We start from the raw sequence: 24,898 nt of genomic DNA on the forward strand, positions 1-24,898 counted from the left end.
TAAGGACCACTAGGGGAGGGGAGGGGGAAGTAAGGACCACTAGGGGAGGGGAGGGGGAAGTAAGGACCACTAGGGGAGGGGTGAGTCAGGACCACTGGGGGAGGGGGGTGAAGGAACACGGGGGTGGGGAGGTAAGGACCACTGAGGGAGGAGGAGGGGAGGTCAGGACATATGGGGGGGGCAAATATCCTTGCACCGGCCCTGCACACACTGCATTCATACACACACTGCACTCATACACACACACTGCACTCACACACACTGCATTCATACACACACACGCTGCACTCATACACACGCTGCACTCATACACACACACGCTGCACTCATACAGACACTGCACTCATACACACACACGCTGCACTCATACGCACACACGCTGCACTCATACGCACACACGCCATTCATTATACACACACTGTAAATAAATATTCAATTAATATATTTTTTTTAGGATCTAATTTTATTTAGAAATTTACCAGTAGCTGCTGCATTTCCCACCCTAGTCTTATACTCGAGTCAATAAGTTTTCCCAGTTTTTTGGGGAAAAATTAGGGGCCTCGGCTTATATTCGGGTCGGCTTATACTCGAGTATATACGGTATTTGATGTTTACACATTAGGATCTCAGAACATGTAAGAAACATTAAGAAAGGAATAGAAACGCATAGCGTCCCCCAGCACTTTAAACAATATCACAGTCAAAACCCACAGGGACTCATATTTTGCGCACTTAATTTAGTGAAGAGAAAATGGAGAGGTGGAGATTTTATTAAACAAATTGGGATGGAAGAAATGTCATTTATTTTTAATTTTAATACTCGAGTTCCGAATGGGTTGAATGTAGATTTTGAGCTTTGCCACTTTTTATGAATCTATCTCTTTAAAATAGATAATACATTTTCCCACCATAGAACTTCTTACTCTCCCTATATATTATTTTAAAGTATATGAATTTGTAAAGGGGTCTAATTCCTGTACATGTTCACTATGCGCACTTTATACTTCTATTTTATCACTGTGATTCAACTTTGCTATTCTAGTGATATTATGTATATTGCCTTTTATTTTTTTTGTATTTTTAGCCTCATATATTAACCATTTTTTTTTCTTTTAAAGTCCCCATATTGGATCATTTTATATTACTCTATTACATTAGACATTGTTTTATGAAGATTTATACCGAAATATTTGAGATCTGATATTATTCTCTCCCCTTTCCCTTTTTTCTCTAAACTCCTTTTTTCCTCCATATGTTCATTAATATGAGAGTGGACTTAGAACTATTTAGTTCGTATTAAGAATTACGGACTGTACAAATTCCGGATATTTGCGTTCCACGAAGACGAAACAGGAAGCCGATCAGGTGATTGACGCACAGACGCACGCGTCATCCGGTCACGTGTTCGCTCCACGGACCGAAATTCCGCATATGTTAAGGTCGGCAAGGACGTGCGTGTCATACGTGCATTCCACCAAGTGGATGCCCGCCCTCACAGATGCCGGTAATCGATTAATTAAGGACTTATAAAAGAGGAGATGTTCATATTTGAATTTTCACACCAACTGAGGAAGCCAGTTACTGGCGAAACGCGTTTTGGACTTATCTGAAGGACTTATTTTATGTCATTTTGATTCAGTAGAATCCTTTATGTTATTTTATTTGTTAATTTGATTTTATTGAATAATAAAATGCCTACATCTCTACTTTTTCATTGGGAGTGGAAGAAACCAGGAGGAGATAAAGAGAGGGTAGTGGATCCCCTTTTAAAGATCCCAAGGCGTCTACCACTAGAGCCAGGTGACCTTTTGGCTCTATATTTGTGAGTTGGAAATTCATATAATTTCTGTGCTATTTCTCATTTTATTACATATGTCTGCACTATGATTTGGTTGTTTATTACTTACAGGACATTGTAAATACGGTCCCATCAACATATATCTTATTATCGTTTGTATTTCAGTGCTCCCCTTATATTTTTTCTTTGCATGTAACCATTTGTGAAGGTTAAGGGAATCCTCCACTTAAGTGTAGAGCCTGATTACACCTAGCTGTAAGAGTGTGCACTTGTTTTGTTTTTACACAGTACGTTTAAACTTGTTTAGATTTGTTTTGGTTTGTTTAAAATGTTTAGAAACTCGACAGAACAGAATCGCATACGAGAAAATAATGTTGCATTACCAGATAACTACTCTACCTGTATATACCTCTCTGTATCACAATGTATTTTTGAACTGTTTGCACTTTGGCTTTTGCATAAGCCCACGCAATATCTTTTGTGCAACATATGTGTACTTGTCAATTCTGTCAACCGAAAAATAAAGAATAAAAAAAAAAAAACAGAACTGTGGGGTTACAGAAAATACCAAAAGGTTACATAAATGGCGTCACCTTTTGAATACAGTGCCGATTTTTAAATATAAGGGTATCAAACAACCATGGCTCAGTTGTGAACTATGTGAGCCTAAAATAACCCAATAGCACAGAAGAGTAGGGTTTGGGGGAGGAGTAGTTTAGTGGGTCCCTGGGCCACCATGGCCAGCAAGGGCTTATGGAGCTTAGTTTGCCTCCAAGTTGAACCAGACTTTCTTGAACATCGAGAGCGAGTTTAGGTTCCAATGTGCCATCTCTTCTTAATTATGCGTTGTTTGTAGTTGCTGTATCACAATTTGGGTAGGCGGTAAGACAGTCGATCCCCAATGCCATGCAATAAAATTTTTGGCATCTGTGAGGATGTGGAGGACCAAGAATTGTTGATGTCTCAGGACTGACTGGGGAAGCATGTCCAAGAGGACGCTTGAGGTTCCTGAGGTAGGAGAATTTGTGTTATGGTAAGGATGAGGTTTCGAATTTCCACCCAAAAGGTTTTTAGGGGTGCACACTCCTACAAAATGTGGATGGGTGTGTCTTTGCTGGATCTGTGCATCTAGCAAGAATCTTGTGCATCAAGGTAGATATGGGCTAGCTCAACAAGCGTCAGGTATCATCTGAACCACAATTTATGACTCGACTCCCAGTGGGACATACACTTGACACTCCTTCCATGACCTTGAAGCTTTTTCCCATACTTCAAAGGGGAAAGAACGTTGGAGGTCTGATTCACATTTTTGATAAATGAGGGTTTGAGAGAGGAAGAGGCTTGTAGGAGGGTGCGGTAGCAGGTGGATAATGTCTTAACCTGAAACAGAGGGCCATAAAATAGCTTGTGAAGTGAGGTTAGAGACAACACAATTGGACTGTTAAGTTTTTGTAATTAAAACAAGTGCTTAATCCGTAGGTAGGTAAAAATAGTTCTTTAGCCGGTAAATCGTATCAGGAGGTCAAATCAGAGAATGCCAGTATTGAGTTGCCACTGAGGAGTTGTCGCACTGATGTTACATCTGCTGCAGTCCAATTAAGTAAGTCCAAGTCGGAAGTGTGAAATCTTAGTGTTGAAAGAGGTGCAAACTGCAGATAAGAACTAAGAGCCAGCACCTTAACAACCTTCAACCGCCATAGTTGAAATGACAGCTTTGTTGTAGGCACAATGTCAGTCAGAAAGGGCTTAAGTAGGCTGAGGGCCAAACCAGCTGGAGTACCGTGTATAGATAGACATGAGCCTGCTTCAAGGCTAACCAAGGTGAGGATTCAAATAGAGCTAACATAGAGTGCACAATCAGAGATGCTTCTTAGTATAGGGTTATATCAGATACATTCAGACAGCCCTTGACGGAGTGACTTCTCATATAGTGGAGTGCTACTCTTGTTTTTTGTTTTTCTTCCATATGTACGCATTGCACGACGAAACCTCTGGAATAATCCTTTTGGCACAGAAATTGGCAGAGTCCAAAATGATACTGGATGAGTTATAGAATGCTAATTTTTTTAGCTTGTATGCGTCCCAGCCACTAAGTTTCGTGGGAAACCCATTCTGACAGGAGGTTGTGGAGTTTAGCGAGCAAGTCTTCATGATTGTTCTTGAGAAGAGTGTGGTGGTGCAGAGAAAGTTTCACCCCTAGTTAAGAAATATGTTGTGTGCACCAGTCAAAGGGTTACTCAACCTGAAGCTTCAAAAAGGTCTGCTGATGGAATCCCTATGGTGTTGACTTGAGTTTTGGACAGGTTGTTCTTATAGTAGAAAACTTTGCCATAATTACACAGTAAAGCCATCACCCCAGAGAGACAGTCAGCTGGGTCAGTCACTGGCCGTAATATTATACACAAAAAATTGGGGAGTATCTGCTAAACCAATGGAAAACAAAAAGACAGAGACAGATGTCTCTAAATGTTTTCCTTTTTGTTTTCCATTGGTTTAGCAGATACTTCCCAATTTTTTGTATATACATTTCGTGGAAGACAGGAGGAAGTCTTCGGGGTACCCTTGGAAGCTTCACCTTATACAGGGTTTCTGTCTGCTAAAATTTCACTTGCACTAATTGCACTTTGGTTTGTGATCACAAATATTTCATTTTATTTGCACTGCCAGTAATATGTCATCTGCAAGCAGTGAAGCTTGGTTGCCTGCTTAAGTGGGGATGCACCAAATCCTTGGTGAGGTTTTCTGTTTGTAAACTTTCAGCTCTAAGGCAAGAATAAAAACTATGGGGCACAGCGGGCAGCCCTACCTTGTCCTGTTACTGATAGTGAGTGGGTTGGAGAGAAAGCCTGAGTTGAAGATTCTCTCAGAGGGTTTACTATATAGAGATAGAGATAGCACTGCTCTTAAGAATGATTTAATTTGACCAGGACTAGGGGAAACTTGCTGTTAACGTATTTAAAACGTACATGCACAGGTACCTTATTGGGGTGTTGATGTGGTTCCCTGATGGTGGTCCAAATAGGTTCTTCCATCATTATCTTTTTTTGGCTCCTCTTGAGGTTTGCAGCATAGCAAGCTACCATGTGCAAGGGAGTGGGGATATGGATTCATATCCCTGAACCCCTCTATGATTGCCTGAGTGTGCAAAGTAGGAGACCGAGTGAGATTTTCATGCTGCTGGATTTCTGTGCCAGCCATAGCGGCTGCACCCCCTCAAAGCTGTACCTGAGACAAGTGCTACACTCGCCTCATGCGGCTCTGCTCTATTGCTAGATCCATGATTTGGAGAATGCAGAAAACAGTCAGGAAGTGCATATATCACTCTATCCTTTCTCCCAAAAATGCAATTAAAGTGGAGCAAAATTAAGTATATAAAAATGTATCTAAAAAGAAATAAAAATGTTAACATATAATTATAGTCAGAGGAGGCACCACCAGAAGTATGCAATGTCAAAAGCCTTGCACATATGTATGATGTCACGGGTGCCTCCACAGTGCTTCTTCCACTCAAATAAAACGATGAACAAAGATTTGCTGAATGGTTTTGTGTTTTTGTTCATCTGTATTTTACAGTAAATTAAGTTTAGCAGTATTCATGCATTATAATGTATGCTAACCTGCCTTAGCATAAATACACTTACCAGCCCATTTGAGGAAATCACCACACTCTGTCTTGTTGTACCGGGAAGCTATATCACATGCTTTTTCACCTAGAAAGTTAACAGCCATAATATCACTTCCAAGGTCCACAAGAGCTTTTAACACCTCAAGCTGACCCCAAGCTGCAGAGCAATGTAGTGGTGAATAGCCTGCAAGTAAGTATAAAGGATTTAAAAAGAGATTATATATATCATATGAACATATAACTGTAGAAAACGTATCCAACAATCACACCCAAGCCAAGTCTATAAAAGGTTAACATATAGAATGTTATTTCTCTCTCTTTGCTGCTCCAGCTCAGAGTTACGTAATGTATTTCTTAGTGAAATTAAATTGTTAATATTTTCCATTATTAGAACATATACACTGCTCAAAAAATTAAAGGGAACACTTAAACAATACAATGTAACTACAAGTTACAAGTCAGAGGGGGGTTCATTTAGTTCGTGAGAGGGAAAATCCTCGTCTGAATACCCTGCACAGTATTCGTCAATGACTTGAAGTTGCAGGTTGGAGGTGGAACCCTCTAATGGATCCCGGTTATAGTTGGGGTTATTATCTGGAATGGATAATTTAGGCGTTTCAGCCGGTGCTTTGCCTTTACCGGCGGTAGCACTATCGCCCTTCCAGGGGCGTTTGCGGGGGTTTTCCTCATGGTCTGAGCTTTTTGACTCTTCCGAGTCTGACAAATGCACAAAAGGAGCTCTAGAGGTAGATTTTGACTGATCGTGGATAGCTGCTAAGGCTTTTGGAATAGAGTCCGCAATGGCGTTATATAGCCAAGCTTTGAGCTCCGCAGGGACTGCGGGTTCAGGTAAATCGGACATAGTTGGTAAAGTGGGGTCACCACTAAGAAATGTATTTTTTTTTTTTTTTTTTTTTTATATATAATAAATAATTCAATAGGCGGTGGACTTGTTTTCGGTAAAGTAACGCAAAGCGTTGTATCAAGAGTGGTGTCAGTCACCAATTGAGCGTGGAGTCACCCACAAATAACATGCGGTATAGATTAATAAGGGGGTCACCCTTTTGGAGGCAAAAAATGGTTTATGAAGTAGAGGGGGTCACCCTCAGTAATTTTCAGGCAATATTAATATTCTTTTCAGAGGGGGTCACCCTCTATAATGAGGCAGACAAATATAGTATAGAGGGGGTCACCCTCTTGAGACAATATTATTTAGAATAGAGGGGGTCACCCTCTTATGCAAGGATTTTAGATTTTCAATGGCAATCTGAAAATAAAACAAAGTGAAGGCACTTTAATAAAAAGAAATGTAACAGCTAAGTGCTGTTTAATTCGGTGTATACATAACATGTATGTTTGTTTTAAATGCAACTTACCTGACAACCAGAAGGCGGCGCCGGAGAGCCGTTTGAACATCACCCTGTTGCAACTGACGTGATGGCCGGAGAGGAAGCGCGGGAAAAAGCCAGCGCAATGCAGAGGGAAGGAGATGGCCGCGGAAGGACGGACCCGTCGCTATGGTGACGGTAGGGGAAACAAATGCGGCAATACCGGCGGTGTTACCGCCCGAATATGGCAGCCAGCCAGAAGCTGCGATCAGGTTACCGACGTGGCTCCTGTCAGTAATCCGATGTGTTTCGGATGTGACAGGAGCTGCAGACGGCGGTAGTGTTTTAATTAAAGTGACAGTTTTGGCATTACATGTAAAGTACTATTGACTACTTACAAGGAATGAGCTATAAAGCAATATAATTTTAAATGGAAATAAATTAGACCATTGCTAATATATATATATTTAGAAATTGATTACATGCTGTTATTGGAATAGACTCACCTGGGAGGCTAGCAGCAAAGAAAGAGGAGCTGGGAGGAGCCTGATAGCTGGACATACTCTGTTGTGCACTCTGATTGGTTAAATTTTTACTTACTGTTAACTGTTTCTTTGCTGCTGGGAGTTACAGTAAAGAAAGATAAGCAAATATGAAGCCTCCTGTCTTGACATAAAATTATAGGCAATTAGCAAGACACCCCCAATAAAGGAGTGGTTCTGCAGGTGGTGACCACAGAACACTTCTCAGTTCCTATGCTTCCTGGCTGATGTTTTGCTCACTTTTGAATGCTGGCGGTGCTTTCACTCTAGTGGTAGCATGAGACGGAGTCTACAACCCACACAAGTGGCTCAGGTAGTGCAGCTCATCCAGGATGGCACATCAATGCGAGCAAGAAGGTTTGCTGTGTCTGTCAGCGTAGTGTCCAGAGCATGGAGGCGCTACCAGGAGACAGGCCAGTACATCAGGAGATGTGGAGGAGGCCGTAGAAGGGCAACAACCCAGCAGCAGGACCGCTACCTCTCCCTTTGTGCAAGGAGGAACAGGAGGAGCACTGCCAGAGCCCTGCAAAATGACCTCCAGCAGGCCACAAATGTGCATGTGTCTGCTCAAACGGTCAGAAACAGACTCCATGAGGGTGGTATGAGGGGCCGACGTCCACAGGTGGGGGTTGTGCTTACAACCCAACACCATGCAGGACCTTTGGCATTTGCCAGAGAACACCAAGATTGGCAAATTCGCCACTGGCGCCCTGTGTTCTTCACAGATGAAAGCAGGTTCACACTGAGCACATATGACAGACGTGACAGAGTCTGGAGATGCTGTGGAGAACGTTCTGCTGCCTGCAACGTCCTCCAGCATGACCGGTTTGGCAGTGGGTCAGTAATGGTGTGGAGTGGTATTTCTTTGGGGGGCCGCACAGCCCTCCATGTGCTTGTCAGAGGTAGCCTGACTGCCATTAGGTACAGAGATGAGATCCTCAGAACCCTTGTGAGACTATATGCTGGTGCGGTTGGCCCTGAATTCCTCCTAATGCAAGACAATGCTAGACATCATGTGGCTGGAGTGTGTCAGCAGTTCCTGCAAGACGAAGGCATTGATGCTATGGACTGGCCTACCCGTTCCCCAGACCTGAATCCAATTGAGCACATCTGGGACATCATGTCTCGCTCCATCCACCAACGTCACGTTGCACCACAGACTGTCCAGGAGTTGGCAGATGCTTTAGTCCAGGTCTGGGAGGAGATCCCTCAGGAGACCATCCGCCACCTCATCAGGCGCATGCACAGGCGTTGTAGGGAGGTCATACAGGCACGTGGAGGCCACACACACTACTGAGCCGCATTTTGACTTGTTTTAAAGGACATTACATCAAAATTGGATCAGCCTGTAGTGTGGTTTTCCACTTTAATTTGGAGTGTGACTCCAAATCCAGACCTCCATGGGTTGAAAAATTTGATTTCCGTTTTTTAATTTTTGTGTGAATTTGTTGTCAGCACATTCAACTATGTAAAGAACAAAAGTATTTCAGAAGAATATTTAATTCATTCAGATCTAGAATTGTCACTTAGTGTTGCTTCCTAAGTGGACAGTTTGATTTCACAGAAGTGTGATTGACTTAGAGTTACATTGTGTTGTTTAAGTGTTCCCTATTTTTTTTGAGCAGTGTATATTCCTTTAGTTTTTTTCCTGATTATCTAATTTCTTAGTTGTACTTGGTTTTCATCTATATCAACATTGCTTTCTGTTTCAAAAATCCTTGATTACCATGGTACACCACTTTTTAATCCACATAAACATCCTCAATTATCTGAGTGGATACCAATAAATCACATCTCCAAGTTCGTAGAACACTGAATTAGGAAACCTTTAAATAGGAAAACTTGCAAAAAAAAAAAAAAGCAAGCAGAATGCCCAAAACCATGTTGAAATTTTAAAAACTATGGAAAGAACCTAAGAAAGGGAAATATAGAAAGATCTATGAAAAAATCGAAATGTAGCTATGTTTTCTGAAAGAGGCCGTGCAATTCTATTAAAAACCTAAATCCCTTCCTTCAATGTCTGACAATTCCCAGCATGTGGATGCATGCTAGGAGTTGCAGGATGCAGTGTGCCAGCTGTCTGCGGACTATGCTTGTGACATAGAAGTCAAAACTATGGACATTATAAAAAATATAGGCAAATAACTTTCCCCAACAGTTACTGTCACAGTGGCAGATGGGAGTAAGTAAAGTATGCAAAGTATGCAACTTTGTTAGGAAACAGCACTAGGCAGTAAAGGCACATGCATTTACAAGGCAGAGAAGGCAGATGCATTTCTACTTAATATATATTTATCAAAAACACACTGCAAGTGTAATACAACTAACCATTATGGGATGGTGGCAACATGTGTACATTGTTTAGGCTAAAATGTGTAAATTATTTCCCCCTGTAATATAACAACTTTTTTTACTTTATCATTTCCAACTGGTATATCACCAGAAGAGCGGTGTCTAGTAGTATTTTTTTTTTTTTTGTTTATGTTTAATCTAATCAACTGAGACCTTTTTCTTGGCTCTTAGCTGCATCAAGGGATATCCATGTATAAATACCCTTGTGAATTAATTACTCCTTCTGAGAAATGGTTGGTAGCTTAAGCTATTCTTAACTCACAGTGTTCCTTGTATCCTATACGTCCAACTTTATCTGACCCCGTCATGCACCGTAGCCTTATGGCTTTTTAATGCGCATTATGTTGTTGTCTATTCTAATTTTATGTATATTCTAATAAAGTTATTTTCCATTGTTGGACTTATATGCCATTTTATGGCCTGTCTATTTTGTAATACTATTGAATAGTTACCCCCACTTGGAGCCTCTACTGGCATGTTCACCTAATTCCCTAGTGGAATTTCTGTATTGTAATAGCCCCCATATTTTATTTGCTTTACATTTTGCAAATGCTGGCTATTATTTTTTTCACACTTTATGTTATTGGATTTTAATCAGTTTGAAGAGTGTGCCAGATGTAATTATATGTTTACTTAAAGAAAATTTGCGTGAATGTAATACAACTGCTATCATAAACAGAACACTTCACTACTAAAAAGAAAAAAAAAAAGTATGTTCCAGCTATGCCCTATAAGAGGGCAGCAAATTGCAGAGAACAAATTAAAACAAAAAAGAACAACAACCACAACACTGCATAATAGTCTTTCAGATAAATATATAAAGATATCAACACACTTAAATAGGAAAGTAAATTGAGCTTATTCTGAGAATTCACTAGTATTAGAATAAATTAGTAAGATTCAAAAAGTGTCAGGAATATGTAAAATATTTTCATGAGTTCTGACAAGAATATCAGAAAAATAACACGGGTCGTAAAAAGGAATGGTTACACATAAAAACAATCGTGAAAAATAATAGTAATTAATAAATTAATATTATACTCATAGTAAGGATCTGGAAGAAAAAAAAATAAACTTAAAAATGTATTACTTCTACTTAGACTTAGCATAAAGAGCCAAATTTTGCTTAGAGGGACACTACAAACTGAACTGCTTTTTAAAGCATTGTATATAGATAATAGTAGGGATCGATCAATATTGATTTTTAGAGCCGATACCGATACTCTGTGAACTTTCAGGCTGATAGCCGATAGCTTACCAATATTCTGTACATTTACCATTTTGTGAAAACAGGTTTGTTTGTTTTTGCCAATCTTTTTTTTTTTTATTAAGTGGTAAATGCACAAAATATACATGCCATTCAGATTTTGTTTATATTTTCAAGAATATTTATATGTGTGTGTAGTGGATGCAGTGAGAGTATTTGAAATGCAGTGTGTGTTTGTGTGTGTAGTAAATATGTGCGGTAGGAACTGCAACTGCCTGGTATTCTTCACAGTTCCAACTGCTACAATTACTTTTATCTCTCACTATTCCTTTGTGTTTTGACTTTTGCCTCTGGATGATTACACTAGGCAAGGGCTGTCCAACCTGCGGCCCCTCCGATGTTGCTGAACTACAACTCCCATGATTCTTTCAATTAAAAAGATAGTCATTGAATCATGGGAGTTGTAGTTCAGCAACATCTGGGGGCCCGCAGGTTGGACAGCCCACTAGGCATTGTTGTAGTCAGTGTTATATACATTTCCATGAGGGCTTATAAACACAAAGGTGGAGATTGCTACTTTTTCTGTTAGTTCTCATATCGTTACATTTGTATCCTGTGGAGTTAATGTGGCATGCTTAATTACCAATCATTAGCTATTGATCATATCACAGCTATTTGAGAATTTAAGGGATTTTTTTTCCCTAAACCGAATTAAAGCATCCATGAAAGTGTTTACATGAGACTGAAGGTCTAGACTCTAGAGACTAGGGATACCCTTGCCACAGACCTCTGGTAACCCTAGAGAGTTGGATTTAATTGGTTATATCCCTATTACTTATCTCTCTGTATATACTCTTCTTTTTATATATTTTTTCCTGTGTGCTTTGTTCTCACCATTTAGCATATCTCTCACTATTCCTTTTACGTTTTAGTTTTTGATTCTGGAAGATCACACTAGGCTCTGTTGTAACCAGTGCTGTATATACTTCCATGAGGGCTTAAACACATAAAGGGGGAGATTGCTACCTCTTCAGTTAGTTCTCGTACTGCCAATCCATACCTGTTTGGAACTAGTGTGGTATGCTTATTATTGACTATCTACTATTGAGCATCTCACTCAGGGCTGTTCCCCCTCCTATAGGGCTACACTGTTTAATTTGTCCTAGTACTTTTTAGAGTTGCTCATAAAGTTCTTTTGTTATTTATTATTATTTTCTCCTTTAGGATCTTATTGGAGTGGATTGGAAATTTAACCTTGTGGTCACTTTCTATTCAAGTGACACCTTTGATTCTCTACTATTTATACCATTACTTTTATGCCTTTGAGAATGCACATGTTGGCAGTTTAACTACAAAGATTGTCTCTTGTTGATTCCAAGTGGCACTCTAAACACCATACACTACAACATTATTGCTACTATATTATTGTGACTTTTGTAAAAATTGAAGTTTTTTGGAGCACTAAATATATTATTGCACTTAGGTTAGGCAATTAAAAAGCACTTTGTGACTTACTAATTGATGTCTGCTACACGCTTCAGTGCAATCCTAACACACAAAAAACAAATAAAACAACAATATATTCACAAGTGGAGCAGTGTTGGGTGTGCAGTATAAAATATATACAACCGTAATCTGTTAATCCTCCAGTAGATGGCCCTCAACTAGTATACGTAGGAAATGGAAAGAACAAAATAACAGATAGTATAGATTGCATTAACAATATATAATAGTCCTATTATGTACAACTATCTCTCACTTGATGTGTAGTAATAGTAGTGTGGTATATATACCTTGTATCACTTTAAATGGTAATTATACCTTAAAGTTAAAATGTGTATGAACGTGGAGAGATTGCCTTTTGGGAAATAGCCATTTAACGTTTTACAACATGGTTTTATTATGCTTAATATGCAAGTATAATTAAATAGCAAAAAACAAATGAATAAAAACACTACCTCTCACGAGAACAGGTGGTGAGTAAACACGGCATATACCGTTACTCACTAACAGGCTCAATTCAGTGGCACTGTCAACATCTTTGTGTGGAGAAATGAAATCCTCACGAGCTTCAGTCGACAAGGTCTCTGGTTACCGATGTGCGATTTCAATTTGTAAGCCCCGCCCCTTCTGGATGACTTCAACGCGTTTTGCCGTTTGATTGCAGCTTCCTCAGAACGTGATGATAACTCCATCTTGGAGAGGGGCATTTAAGGGCAAATACCAGAATCCCTATTGGTAGTTCGTTAATTCCAATATTTGCATATCTTGTGTTCGAGCCTTAGCTTGCAAATGTCCAGAAATATGTTGTCCATATGTTAAAAGTCCCAAATTGCAATACATTACATAACGGTGCAGCTCATAAAGTAGTAGCCTTAAAATAGTAATCAACATTTACAATAGGCTAAAAATTCATAGATGGATAAAAACAATGTAAAACATTTAAAGTGACCCTGTGACATAACTAAATATATAGAATAAAAAAAAAAAATACGCATTATTGTACTTCAGTGCAACATTTTTCAAAGAAAAACATTTTGTCTAAAAAAAAGGAACATATAGAAAGCAACCATATTTTAAAAAATAATTTTAAAATCACTTAATTAAAGAAAGAAAACCATTTTATATACATTTAATAAAAGATGAGGTTCCCATTCCTGCTTAAATATGCAAAAAAGGAAAAAGAGAAAGAAATTATCTATACGTGAAGTCAATTGCAGTACATGATCCAGATGTCTGCATTAAAAAAATATATATATATAAAAAATATCATACTTAAAACCAGGTAAATTGTATAGACACGTGGAGATTTTTTTTATCATTTTCAATATTTTCACTCAGCCTGTCCTATAATCAATGTTTGGAGTCTATCTATGCACATTTTACTTTAATTTTATTTTTATCTATAGAATTTACCTGGTTTTAAGTATGATATTTTTATATTTTTAATTTTTTTTTTAGACATCTGGATCATGTACTGCAATTGATTTAACATATAGATAATTTCTCTTTTTTCTTTTTTTAAGCAAGAATGGGAACCTCATCTTTTATTTAATGTATCTAAAATGGTTGTCTCTTTAATTAAGTGATTTTAAAATGATTTTTTTTAAATATGATTTTTTAAAAATATGGTTGCTTTCTACTGTATATGTTCATTTTTCATACAAAAGGTTTTTCTTTGAAAAAAATGTTGCACTGAAGTACAATAGTGCTTATTCTTTTTGGCTATCATTCAGTCAATCTATATGTTTAATTATGTCACAGGGTCACTTTAAATGTTTTACATTGTTTTTATCCATATATGAATTTTTAGGCTTTTGTAATGTTGATTACTATTTTATGGCTACTACTTTATGATTTGCACCATTATGTAATGTATTGCAATTTGGGACTTTTAACATATGGGCAACATATTCCTGGACATTTTAAGCTGAAGTGGTCTGGGTGCCTATAGTGGTCCTTTAACCCCTTAAGGACCAAACTTCTGGAATAAAAGGGAATCATGACATGTCACACATGTCATGTGTCCTTAAGGGGTTAAGTGAGAGATAGTTGTACATAATAGGAACATTATATATTGTTAATACAATCTATACTATCTATGTATCCTAATTGAGTGCCATCTACTGGAGGATTAACAGATTACGGTTGAATATATTTTATACTGCACATCCAACACTGCTCCACTTGTGAATATATTGTGACTTTTGTGCTAGAAGCCCGTGGGTGCTGCCATTTTAGAGCAGTTGAATAAAGAACAGGGGGATGTTGCTGACACACTTATAGACCCATGACCATGACCACCAGAAAAAGATGTAGTAGTTACGAAAAAAAGGTAATAAGCACGATAAGACAGTAAGAGAATGTGTTGTTATACTTTCTCACTGGTCTAAATACATAGTAAACATTATATGTTAACTGAAGGGATTTATAATATTTAGGCTATTTATGGAGTTGCTTTTATAAAAGTAAGGAAGGAATATTTACCTCTAGCTGTTTTCTCTTTAACATTTGCTCCATTTTTAACAAGTTCTTTCACTATTTCATCGTGACCAGCAATGCAGGCAAAAAATAGGGCATTCCTCCCCAGCATGTCCTGCTCCAAAAGCCATTGGCTGGCTTGCTCATTCTGGGTACCAGCTGCATCTTTGAAGATTGACTGGAGGACTGGTATATCTCCTTCCAAAGCACATCTCATTACTGGATTCACAGCGGGCACAAAGCTCTCCATTTCCTCCTTTAATTTCAAAAATGTGGCTCACTGAGGATAGGAAATAATAAATATATATTTGGGCAATATAAAATGAACAAATGTTTCTAATTTATTTATGATTAAGAATTAACTCATTCAAAAGCACAGTAATGCAGAGCTGCAAGATGCACTTTATGGAAATGAAACAATTGTCATTTTACATCATGACTTCTCTGGCTTTGGGATTGCAATATATAAATCAGACCATATGCCAGTTATTTTGAAAATATTGCCTGCTTTAGTTAAAGTCTCCCTTCTCAGAAGAGGACCTACACAGTCATTGAACCACAGTAGTAACTAAAAAAAAAAAATAGTATTTTGCCATCAAAATAAGGTTTTTAGAAAAATCATCCAAGATGACATGTCCACTTGTATGTTGGTGTATAATGTGGGAGTAAGTAGAAAGAAATACTTACCTGAAGAGCTCCCTCCTCAGCATCACCATCTTCCTGCCCCCACGCTTCTAATTAGCTCCTGGCAATTTCAATTGCCAAACGCTTCATCAACTGTGTACTCTTATGTATGCACAAAAGTGCTATAAAAATGTAATTCGTTTTTTTCATGAAGGCTGGGTGAATCACTAGTGCTTCATAAACAAAGTGATTTAAAAGAACCCTAAAGCATTATGAATACGGACCTGTATTCCAAATGTGTTAGTGTCTATTTCTCTATTTAAAAACAGGTCTCCAACTGGTTGCCATATAAAATGATAAAAAATAATTTTTCTGACCTTTTTCCACTGCCAAGGCTCCCTTGGCGCTGCTCACCTCTCCCGTGATGTCACAGAGTAAGCATGCCCTTCTCTGCTGATGTCCAATCCAACACTTCTCATAACAGAGCAGTGAGGACCTGATGTACATGCGCAGAGAGCTGTGCTCACCCAAGCTTCCACAAGGAAAGCATGCTCTCCTATTGGGTGTGATGACATTTTGTCATCAAACTAATATCGTGATCAGGGGTCATGTGACCAAGCTCAGGTATGCCTTTCTTACAGGGGGATAAGCTTTACCCTTTGATATGTTAATAAGGTAATTCAATACCTTTACAAGTCAGGAAAGAGATAACCACTTCCCCCTATCCCATTCCTCCCTGTTCCTTCTTTTCTGTGCTACTGAGCAGACATGTAAGCAGACATGGGCTAATTTTTATCATGGTGAACTGTAAGTGGGATCTGATGACTTCAATATTTGTATGTTGTTGTTGTTTCTGAATAAATATTTGTTAAAGTAGACGGACCAGAGTTTATATGTGTATGGGTACATAATTTATATAGTTTGGTAATACACCACATTGGGGTTTCCAGATCACGTGGCCGAGCAGTATAACAGCCAGTAGAGGATTTTTTAACCTGCAATGTAAACATTGCAATTTCTGAACCTCTTAAAGACAGAAGTATTCCGTGATGATTCCCTTTTATTTTAGAAGTTGTGTCCTTAAGGGGTTAAAAATGGAATGTTTTACATTGCAGGGTTACAAGGACAGCAATGTTTTAAGGCTGCAGACCAGACCACTTGTAATGAAGTGGTCTGGATGCCTTTAGAGGTCCTTAAAGACACACTCCAATGCTCAAATATAAATAAGTCACTGTTTAGTAGATGAGGGAAAATAATGTAATTCTGGCCTGGAGACAACCAGAAACCATTCCACTTTCTTTCTTAAAGTTCATGTTATTTCCATATATTCCATATCTCCTTGATGGTATTATTTTCAGATAATATACATGTCACCTTTATAGACTAAAATTAGAATAGTGTTTGGGTAAATAACATTTGTGTTAATACGCCAATTTCAATGATATTACATACAATGAATGCTTAAAGGGACACTATAGGCACCCAGACCACTTCAGCTCATTGAAGTGGTTTTGGTGCAGTGCCCCTGTCAGTTTATCCCTGCAATGGCAATTATTGCAGTTATTGATACAGCGCTACGGAATCTGATGGCACTATATAAATAATACAATTATTATAATAATAATAATAATTGATAAACTGGAATAATTCTATTGCAGGGTTAACTCCACCTCTAGTGGCTATCTACCAGACAGCCACTAGAGGCGCTTCCGAGTCGTTAGGCAACTTTTGGTTGCCTAACTGAGGCTGGACGTCTTCACGCTCAGCAATGAGGACATCAAGTGTAAGATAAAATTTCATAGGAAAGCATTGATTCAATGCTTTCCTATGAGGTTCCCTTAATGCAATCTCGTTGCGCATGCATATTAAGTCCCGTTAGCGGATGTTGGAGGAGCAAAAGCGCGAGTGAGGCTGGCACTATAGTTCTAGGAATACAATTTTGTATTCCTAGCCCATAGTTTACATTTAAAGGAACACTATAGTGTCAAAAGCACAAACATGTATCCCACCCTCCATAGAGAAATAAGGTGTTTAAACTTCAGCTGCTCAAGTGTACGCAATTTGTTCACATACACCTGCTCCTTCAGATATCCCCACAAGAAGTAATCAGGAGCTGAAAGGTCCAGAGAATGTAGTGACCTTTCATTCTGGGAATGTCTTGAAATTATCTGCTAGTTGTCTCAGGAGGTTCATTGTGGCCCTGGCTATATTGGCAGTAGCGCCACCCTGTTGAAACCACATTTCAGGATGATTTTCCACTACAGGCCATAACATTTTCAATAATATCCCAATATTTCACACCAATACAATTCCACTATTTTCACTTCCTTTTTGTAATGAACCATGAGGAATCTCCCAGGAATTAGTTATAATATTTACTTGCAACACAAAAAAGAAAAATTCTCTGAATTTTGGCCCACTCTATATAACCTCTAACTATATATAAATAGCCAGCAGTTAGCACTGGGCAGTGGCACTCCAGTACTGTGGACTACTACAAACAGCAAGGTTTTTTTTTATTTTTATTGCGAGTTAAAAACGTAAGCAGAACTACGTTTCCATTGATGCCCAGCTAGCTATTCACATGGACTTTATACACGGAAAAAAACCTAATCTGTGTTGCATCCATACACTAGCTTTTAAACATCTTGTATACCCCCAACACCCGCACTTACTACCTGTAGTACATATGAAGAGAAACAGGTTGTAAAACTTGACAGACGCGTTTCCATGGATACAGCACAGCTGTGTTCCTGGCTAATGGGTCCGCCGGATAAATGCGTGTCAAGCCTCGCTTTAGCTGGATCTCCTGCTTTCTGATTGGTCAGATGTGCCAGAACGGTGGGAACGTACTCTTCGGTGATTTCGTTGGTTGAAGTCTGGGCTAAGTAGGGAAGGGGGAAGAGTGATCGGAAGGAACCATTTCCGGTTCTAGCTCTTGGGCTGAAAAGGTAGATTTCGGTGACAAATCTTCCATGACAGGGAAGGGGCGAGTACGGTTCCGGAGTCTGAAGTGAGAAGGTGGATTGGTGACCCGATGGTGAGGTGTGTATGTACCTGGTCGATGTCTTATTGTCATTGGATATATTATTTGTGTGTGTATATATATATAATTATACACACAGATACATATATACATACAGAAACACACATATTTCCAATGCACGTTCAATCTATTTCTCGCTCATCCCCCATTCGCCCCAAATACTTCTCTCTGATTTTGTTTTGCTCCTGCATTTTTGTTGTCCTGTGTTCCCCCTCCTCTCATTCTGCCAGTAATAGTATTCTGTCTCCCATGTACTATCTATTCTCCATTCTCTTTCTTTCTTCTTCCTTTTTTTTTTTTTTTGTTCTATTCCATGTGTATTCTCTTCCTTTTTGCATGCATTTTAAACTGAGAAAGAGCCTCCCTTATGTCAATATAAATTACACAATACTTGATTACATGATCTGAACAAATAGATTGAATTTCGAATAGAAGGGATTGCTCATGCCATCTCACCTTTTATTAGTAATTCCAATACTACTGCTTTTGCCTTGTGTCATCACCATTGGTAACCATACAATTTAATGTGTAATTTCAAGAAGAAGGGGGAAAAAAAGTTTTGTGTATTTACTATTGTCATGTAGATCTCTAGCTAAGTGCTAAACTGTTAAAAGTCGTCATATGATGCTCTGTAGTCATTCTAGGAAAAGTAGTGTCTGATTGAGCCCCAACTTTGTTAAAGCCCTGCCAGGGTGGCATTGTACGCCCTAACAGCATTAAGGGGTTAAATCTCATCGGACCAAGAGATACAGTGCACATTTTAATATACCGGCGCTTACAAGTAGCACTTACTGGTAGCGCTATATAATGTTCGTGCACCTCCTCTCCTCCCCTCCCCCTAATAATATGCATCCTAGTACACTATATATTTTTCCTCTGTGTCTTTGTCTTGTTTCATTCTTGAATATACCTAGGCGCTGCTCCTTTCATTTGTGCGCATCCTGATCCTTCCTTTTTACTTGTTAATGGAGACTCTGGTTTCAAGCGCTAGATCTCCCCCCCCCCCCCCTTTTTTTTTTTCAACAAGATTCCAGTGACTGGTAGTGAAATCTTGAGACCCTTGAGGTAGAATCATTGCCATGCTGGTAATTTTATGTTTGAATAAACAGTCACACAAATCAATGCCATATTTAAATCGGCTTTTTATTTGCCTGTCAGACTATATTTTATACTACGTTACCCCAGAACTCCGTAAGGACATTGCTCTAGATTGCCTCTTCCCTGAATGGTCTGTAAAATCAACAAGATACTAAACTGTCTCTGCGTGCGTTAGTAGAAATAATAATCCCAAGGCACACCAAGGATTTGCACATAGAAAAAGCGTGCGTTTATGCATAAAGTATACATCAAAATATCGTAACAGAGGGGAAAAAAAGTGCCTAGTATAGTGCATAACCTATTCATAGTATCAAAACCACAGTAATCGTAAAGCGCTAAATGCAAACACCCATTTAAAAAGGTATATTGAGCAGGAGAAAGGAAAGGGGTTTCTATGAATAGGTTATGCACTTTTTTTTTTCTCTGTGATAAGATATTTTGATGTATACTTTATGCATAAATAAACGCTTTTTCCATGTGCAAATCCTTGGTGTGCCTTGGGATTATTATTTCTGTTATGTATGTATGCGGTGTAGGAGCAGATTTCTTTCCTTTTAGCGCACCCTGTACTTTTTAAACCACTTACATACTACCCATTTTCAGTTGAGCTCTTCCTATAATTGTATGTCTGCGTGCTTTAGTGGCAGAAGTAGATTCAGAATAACCTTGCAAATTGTGGACATCCTGGCTCGTATCATTGGGAGGATGTGATACATCACACCCCATCAGTGCTTTGACTGATAGAATACTGTTTGTGAGTGCAAGAGAGGGCTCTAGCTGTATATCCTGCTCGATAATGTAGACCGCCTGATCCCCACTAGATAACAGGCACAGAATGCTTCAGGCCAGTGGATATCCCCTCTCTGCCCTTAGTACTTTAAACAAATACCTCCCTAGACTCCATTTGAATACATCTGGCATTTTAAAATTGGTTACTCTTACCTGGTCTCTTGTATTTTTCCCACTAGAATACCCATCGATCCCACTTGTTCTTATCCTTTCCAGTGTTTCTTATATTAAACTAGTCTGACTCCACATAAGTCTACTGTGTTTTTCTAAGTGATATATATATCTCTGGGTAAAAATGAAGTGGTTGAAAGTGTTACATTGTGTTGCGACTGAATAAATAAAGCGGGGGTGCCCAAAAGGTAGATTCCCAAATGTTGGAGAACTATACTTGCATGATGCTTTGCATGCCTTTAGAATGACAAAGAATCATAGACAGCTGAAGTTTTAAAAAAATCTGGGCACCCCTGCTCAAGTATTCTGCATTGACTCTAAATTCTATTAATATTTGTAATTGTCTCATTTATTGTTATATTTCCCTTTTTATAATCTTGTAACGCATATGGTTTATATGGTGATATATAAATGCTGATTAAAAAAAATTATAATTAAAGGAAAACTCCAGTGCCAGAAAAACGATCCGTTTTTCTGGCACTGGAGGGTCCCTCTCCCTCCCACCCACCAATCCCCGGTTACTGAAGGGGTGAAAACCCCTTCAGTCACTTACCTGGGACAGCGGCGATGTCCCTCGCCGCTGTCTCCGCCTCCGCGACGCTCCTCCTAATGATTACGTCGGCCGGTGGGCGAGACTAATCTCGCTCACCGGCCGAGGAGACCTAATGCGCATGCGCGGAAATGCCGCGCATGCGCATTACGTCTCTTCATAGGAAAGCATTGAAAAATCATTTCAATGCTTTCCTATGGGGTTTTGAGCGACGCTGGAGGTCCTCACACAGCGTGAGGACGTCCAGCGACGCTCTAGCACAGGAAACCTGTGCTAGAACCCAGGAAGTGACCTCTAGTGGCTGTCTAATAGACAGCCACTAGAGGTGGAGTTAACCCTGCAATGTAAATATTGCAGTTTATGAAAAACTGCAATAATTACACTTGCAGGGTTAAGGGTAGTGGGAGTTGGCACCCAGACCACTCCAATGAGCAGAAGTGGTCTGGGTGCCTGGAGTGTCCCTTTAAGCTAAATCATACAGTGCTTCTTAATTCTGTCACTAAGGAGTCTTCATATACTGTCAACTAAATTGCAGTTGGAATGTTGTAAAGTCTCTCCGTGCATATTGATTTGCCGACTACATTTTATCAATGTTTATATCGCATTTTAACTTTAAAATACATGTATTTTCATCTGGCTAAAAACGGTTCTATGCTGAATGTCACAATTTGGTCTGCATTGCATGAAAATCACTAGGAAAGGATGAAAAAAGTGTGTTTCTCTTTCTTTCTTTCTTCTTTTTTTTTTTTTCCCAAATTTTTTTATTTACAAATGCATGTATCCTAACTTTCAGATGCCGGAAGAATTACTTCTGCCATTCGAGTGGATTATAAATGATCTAGAACTGAAGGCAGGGTGTGCAAAGACTAGAGGTGCTGTCTCCGGAAAAGACCAACATCTACGGAGACCTTATGCGTTTATCTCATCCAGCACTGATTTTACGTTTGTTGTGAAGAATTCTCTTCACTGTGCATGGACAGAAAGCCAATGCGTAGGTAAGTATGGTGAATAGAGTAGAAGACAACTAGAAATGTTATCAGTACAGTGAATTTAAAACTAGATTCCAAAATTCAGGCTAAACAGCCAAACTGTAACTATTGCTGTATTAGAGGTTTTAGCCTACATATTGCACTATGGTTTCAGTTCATTACATTTTCAGCTGTTTTCAATTGATGGTCCTGCAAGCCCAAGACAGTCCTCCACATCAAATGATTTTATATAGGGGCAGTTCCTCCCCCAGTGCATTCATGCACTTGTCTAATATTGAGAAGGTTATAATGAATGTATCAACTAATTGCAATTATTAGAGGTCAGAAGTAAATCAAAGGGCGTGACTTATTAGTATATAATAAGATGCTGAGTACAAGGAGCTTTTGAATTTTTTTAATTTTTTTCAGTTTGCTTTTAAATGTTCTTAGCCTCTAATGAAACTCCCTATTTTCATCTCTTAGAGCAGTGGTAGTCAACCTTTTTCTACCTACCGCCCACTAATGCATTTTTTTTGGTTGAAAAAATTTCCTTACCGCCCACCAGTTTTTGCGCAAATGCAGAATATTTTTAAGAAAGGAGGGTGTTTTTAAAAAAAATAAATGTACGTACATTTATCTTTTTATTTCTACTTAATGCAGGTTTATAAGGTTTTTAACTTTATAACGTTTAATGAGAAAACAATAAAGTAAATTGAAATTACCTTTACTAGTGATTAATGAGATCCTTGAGGTTGATGCTGCGAGACTAAATATTTGATATCTGGTTCGATTTTCGTAAGGAACAAACAAAGGTCTCTTTCAGTGATATTCAGACGACTTCTCTGTTTGCGCATAATATGATTTCTCATTTGTGCGTCAGCTCATCTCCTCTCCCTCCTCAATTCCCCTCCCCACCTTTTTTTCCCCTTTTTTTTTTATTTTTTAACCGTCCTTCTAGCAATGCCCAGTAGGAAGGCTGAGCTAAGTAGCCCACTTACTATAGTCCACTATAACAGACAGGCACACATACAGACACACACACAAAGACAGACACACACACACAAAGACACACACACACACACGACACACATACAAAGACACAGACAGGCACACATACAAACAGACAGGCACACATACAGAAATGCGCACACAGACATGCGCGCACACACACATAAGACATACATAGACACACACACACACATGCAGACACACATACAAAGACAAGACACACATGCAGACACACATACATACAAAGACAAGACACACAGACAGACAGACAGAGACACACACACACACACACACACATATATATATACACACACACATATATATATATACACACACACATATATATATATATATATACACACACACATATATACAGACAGGCACACATACATACACAGACAGGCACACATACATACATACACAGACAGGCACACATACATACATACACAGACAGGCACACATACATACATACACAGACAGGCACACATACATACATACAGACAGGCACACATACATACATACAGACAGGCACACATACATACATACAGACAGGCACACATACATACATACAGACAGGCACACATACATACATACAGACAGGCACACATACATACATACAGACAGGCACACATACATACATACAGACAGGCACACATACATACATACAGACAGGCACACATACATACATACAGACAGGCACACATACATACATACAGACAGGCACACATACATACATACAGACAGGCACACATACATACATACAGACAGGCACACATACATACATACAGACAGGCACACATACATACATACAGACAGGCACACATACATACATACAGACAGGCACACATACATACATACAGACAGGCACACATACATACAGACAGGCACACATACATACAGACAGGCACACATACACACAGACAGGCACACATACACACAGACAGGCACACATACACACAGACATGCACACATACACACAGACAGGCACACATACACACAGACATGCACACACACATACAATGACACATACATACAAAGACAAGACACATACATACAGACAGACACACACACACACACAAGACATACATACAAAGACACATACAGACAGACACACACACACACATTATATTTAAGTCACCCTCCTGTTTCCTACCTTTTAAGGTGCAGGAGGGTGACTTTCCCTCGGGTCCAGTGGTGGCTCAGGTGGATGGGAGTCAGAGTTCCCCCTCTGACTCCCTGGTGTTCCTCCCGCGCGGCTCTCAGTTTTAGCTGGGAGGAGTGACCGGGGAATCACTTCCTCCCAGCTCTGATGTCATCACAGGGGGCCCGGTCGCGCTGTTAAAGCGCCCAGCGCTGACCGGGCCCCCTTACAATCCGCATCCATCGGGTGGCCCTGACAGCATGGGCCACCTGATGGACACTTTGGAAGGCAGCCCCAGCGGTTTACCGGGCGGGCCGGAGCCGCAAATGGTCACGGCGGTACCCAGTCGCACGGGTACCGCCGGCTCGCACCCGCCCGCCCGATCAACCTGGAAATCCCTACCGCCCACCTGGAATCCTGAAACGCCCACTAGTGGGCGGTAGGGACCAGGTTGACGAACCATGTCTTAGAGTGATATCTTTAAATATTATTAGACTGTTTATATGTGACATATTAAAGACATTATACATTTATTTTGTCCTGAGTACATTTTAATGGCCATCTATCCAGAAAGCTCATGGGCGCCTTTTAAACTTGCTATGTTAACCTATTAGTCACTTTAAGAGATGCAAGTTTCCTATTATACATTTAGACACCCGTCATTGAAAAA

General features: G+C 39.3%; 2 protein-coding genes across 3 annotated transcripts in view; one reads left to right on the top strand and one right to left on the bottom strand.

The window, feature by feature from the left end:
- The window catches only part of ANKRD45 (ankyrin repeat domain 45), a 62,491-nt gene extending 44,232 nt beyond the window's left edge, over positions 1 to 18,259 (bottom strand). Inside the window, exons 1-3 of the mRNA XM_063426184.1 lie at positions 18,136 to 18,259; positions 14,840 to 15,113; positions 5,440 to 5,607 (exon numbers count right to left, since the gene is read on the bottom strand). Coding sequence (XP_063282254.1) covers positions 5,440 to 5,607; positions 14,840 to 15,083 — 412 coding nt within the window. The 5' untranslated portion in view covers positions 15,084 to 15,113; positions 18,136 to 18,259. The remainder of the gene's footprint in view (positions 1 to 5,439; positions 5,608 to 14,839; positions 15,114 to 18,135) is intronic.
- Positions 18,260 to 18,362: 103 nt separating this feature from the next.
- KLHL20 (kelch like family member 20) overlaps positions 18,363 to 24,898 on the top strand; it is a 49,526-nt gene continuing 42,990 nt past the window's right edge. Inside the window, exons 1-2 of one of the 2 annotated variants that reach the window (XM_063426180.1) lie at positions 18,363 to 18,502; positions 21,905 to 22,106. In XM_063426180.1, the coding sequence (XP_063282250.1) occupies positions 22,084 to 22,106 (23 nt within the window). In that variant the 5' untranslated portion in view covers positions 18,363 to 18,502; positions 21,905 to 22,083. The remainder of the gene's footprint in view (positions 18,503 to 21,904; positions 22,107 to 24,898) is intronic. The other variant, XM_063426181.1, reaches the window with a different exon arrangement.

This window comes from Pelobates fuscus, chromosome 7 (assembly GCF_036172605.1).
Source record: "Pelobates fuscus isolate aPelFus1 chromosome 7, aPelFus1.pri, whole genome shotgun sequence".
NCBI classification, from domain to species: Eukaryota; Metazoa; Chordata; class Amphibia; order Anura; family Pelobatidae; genus Pelobates; species Pelobates fuscus.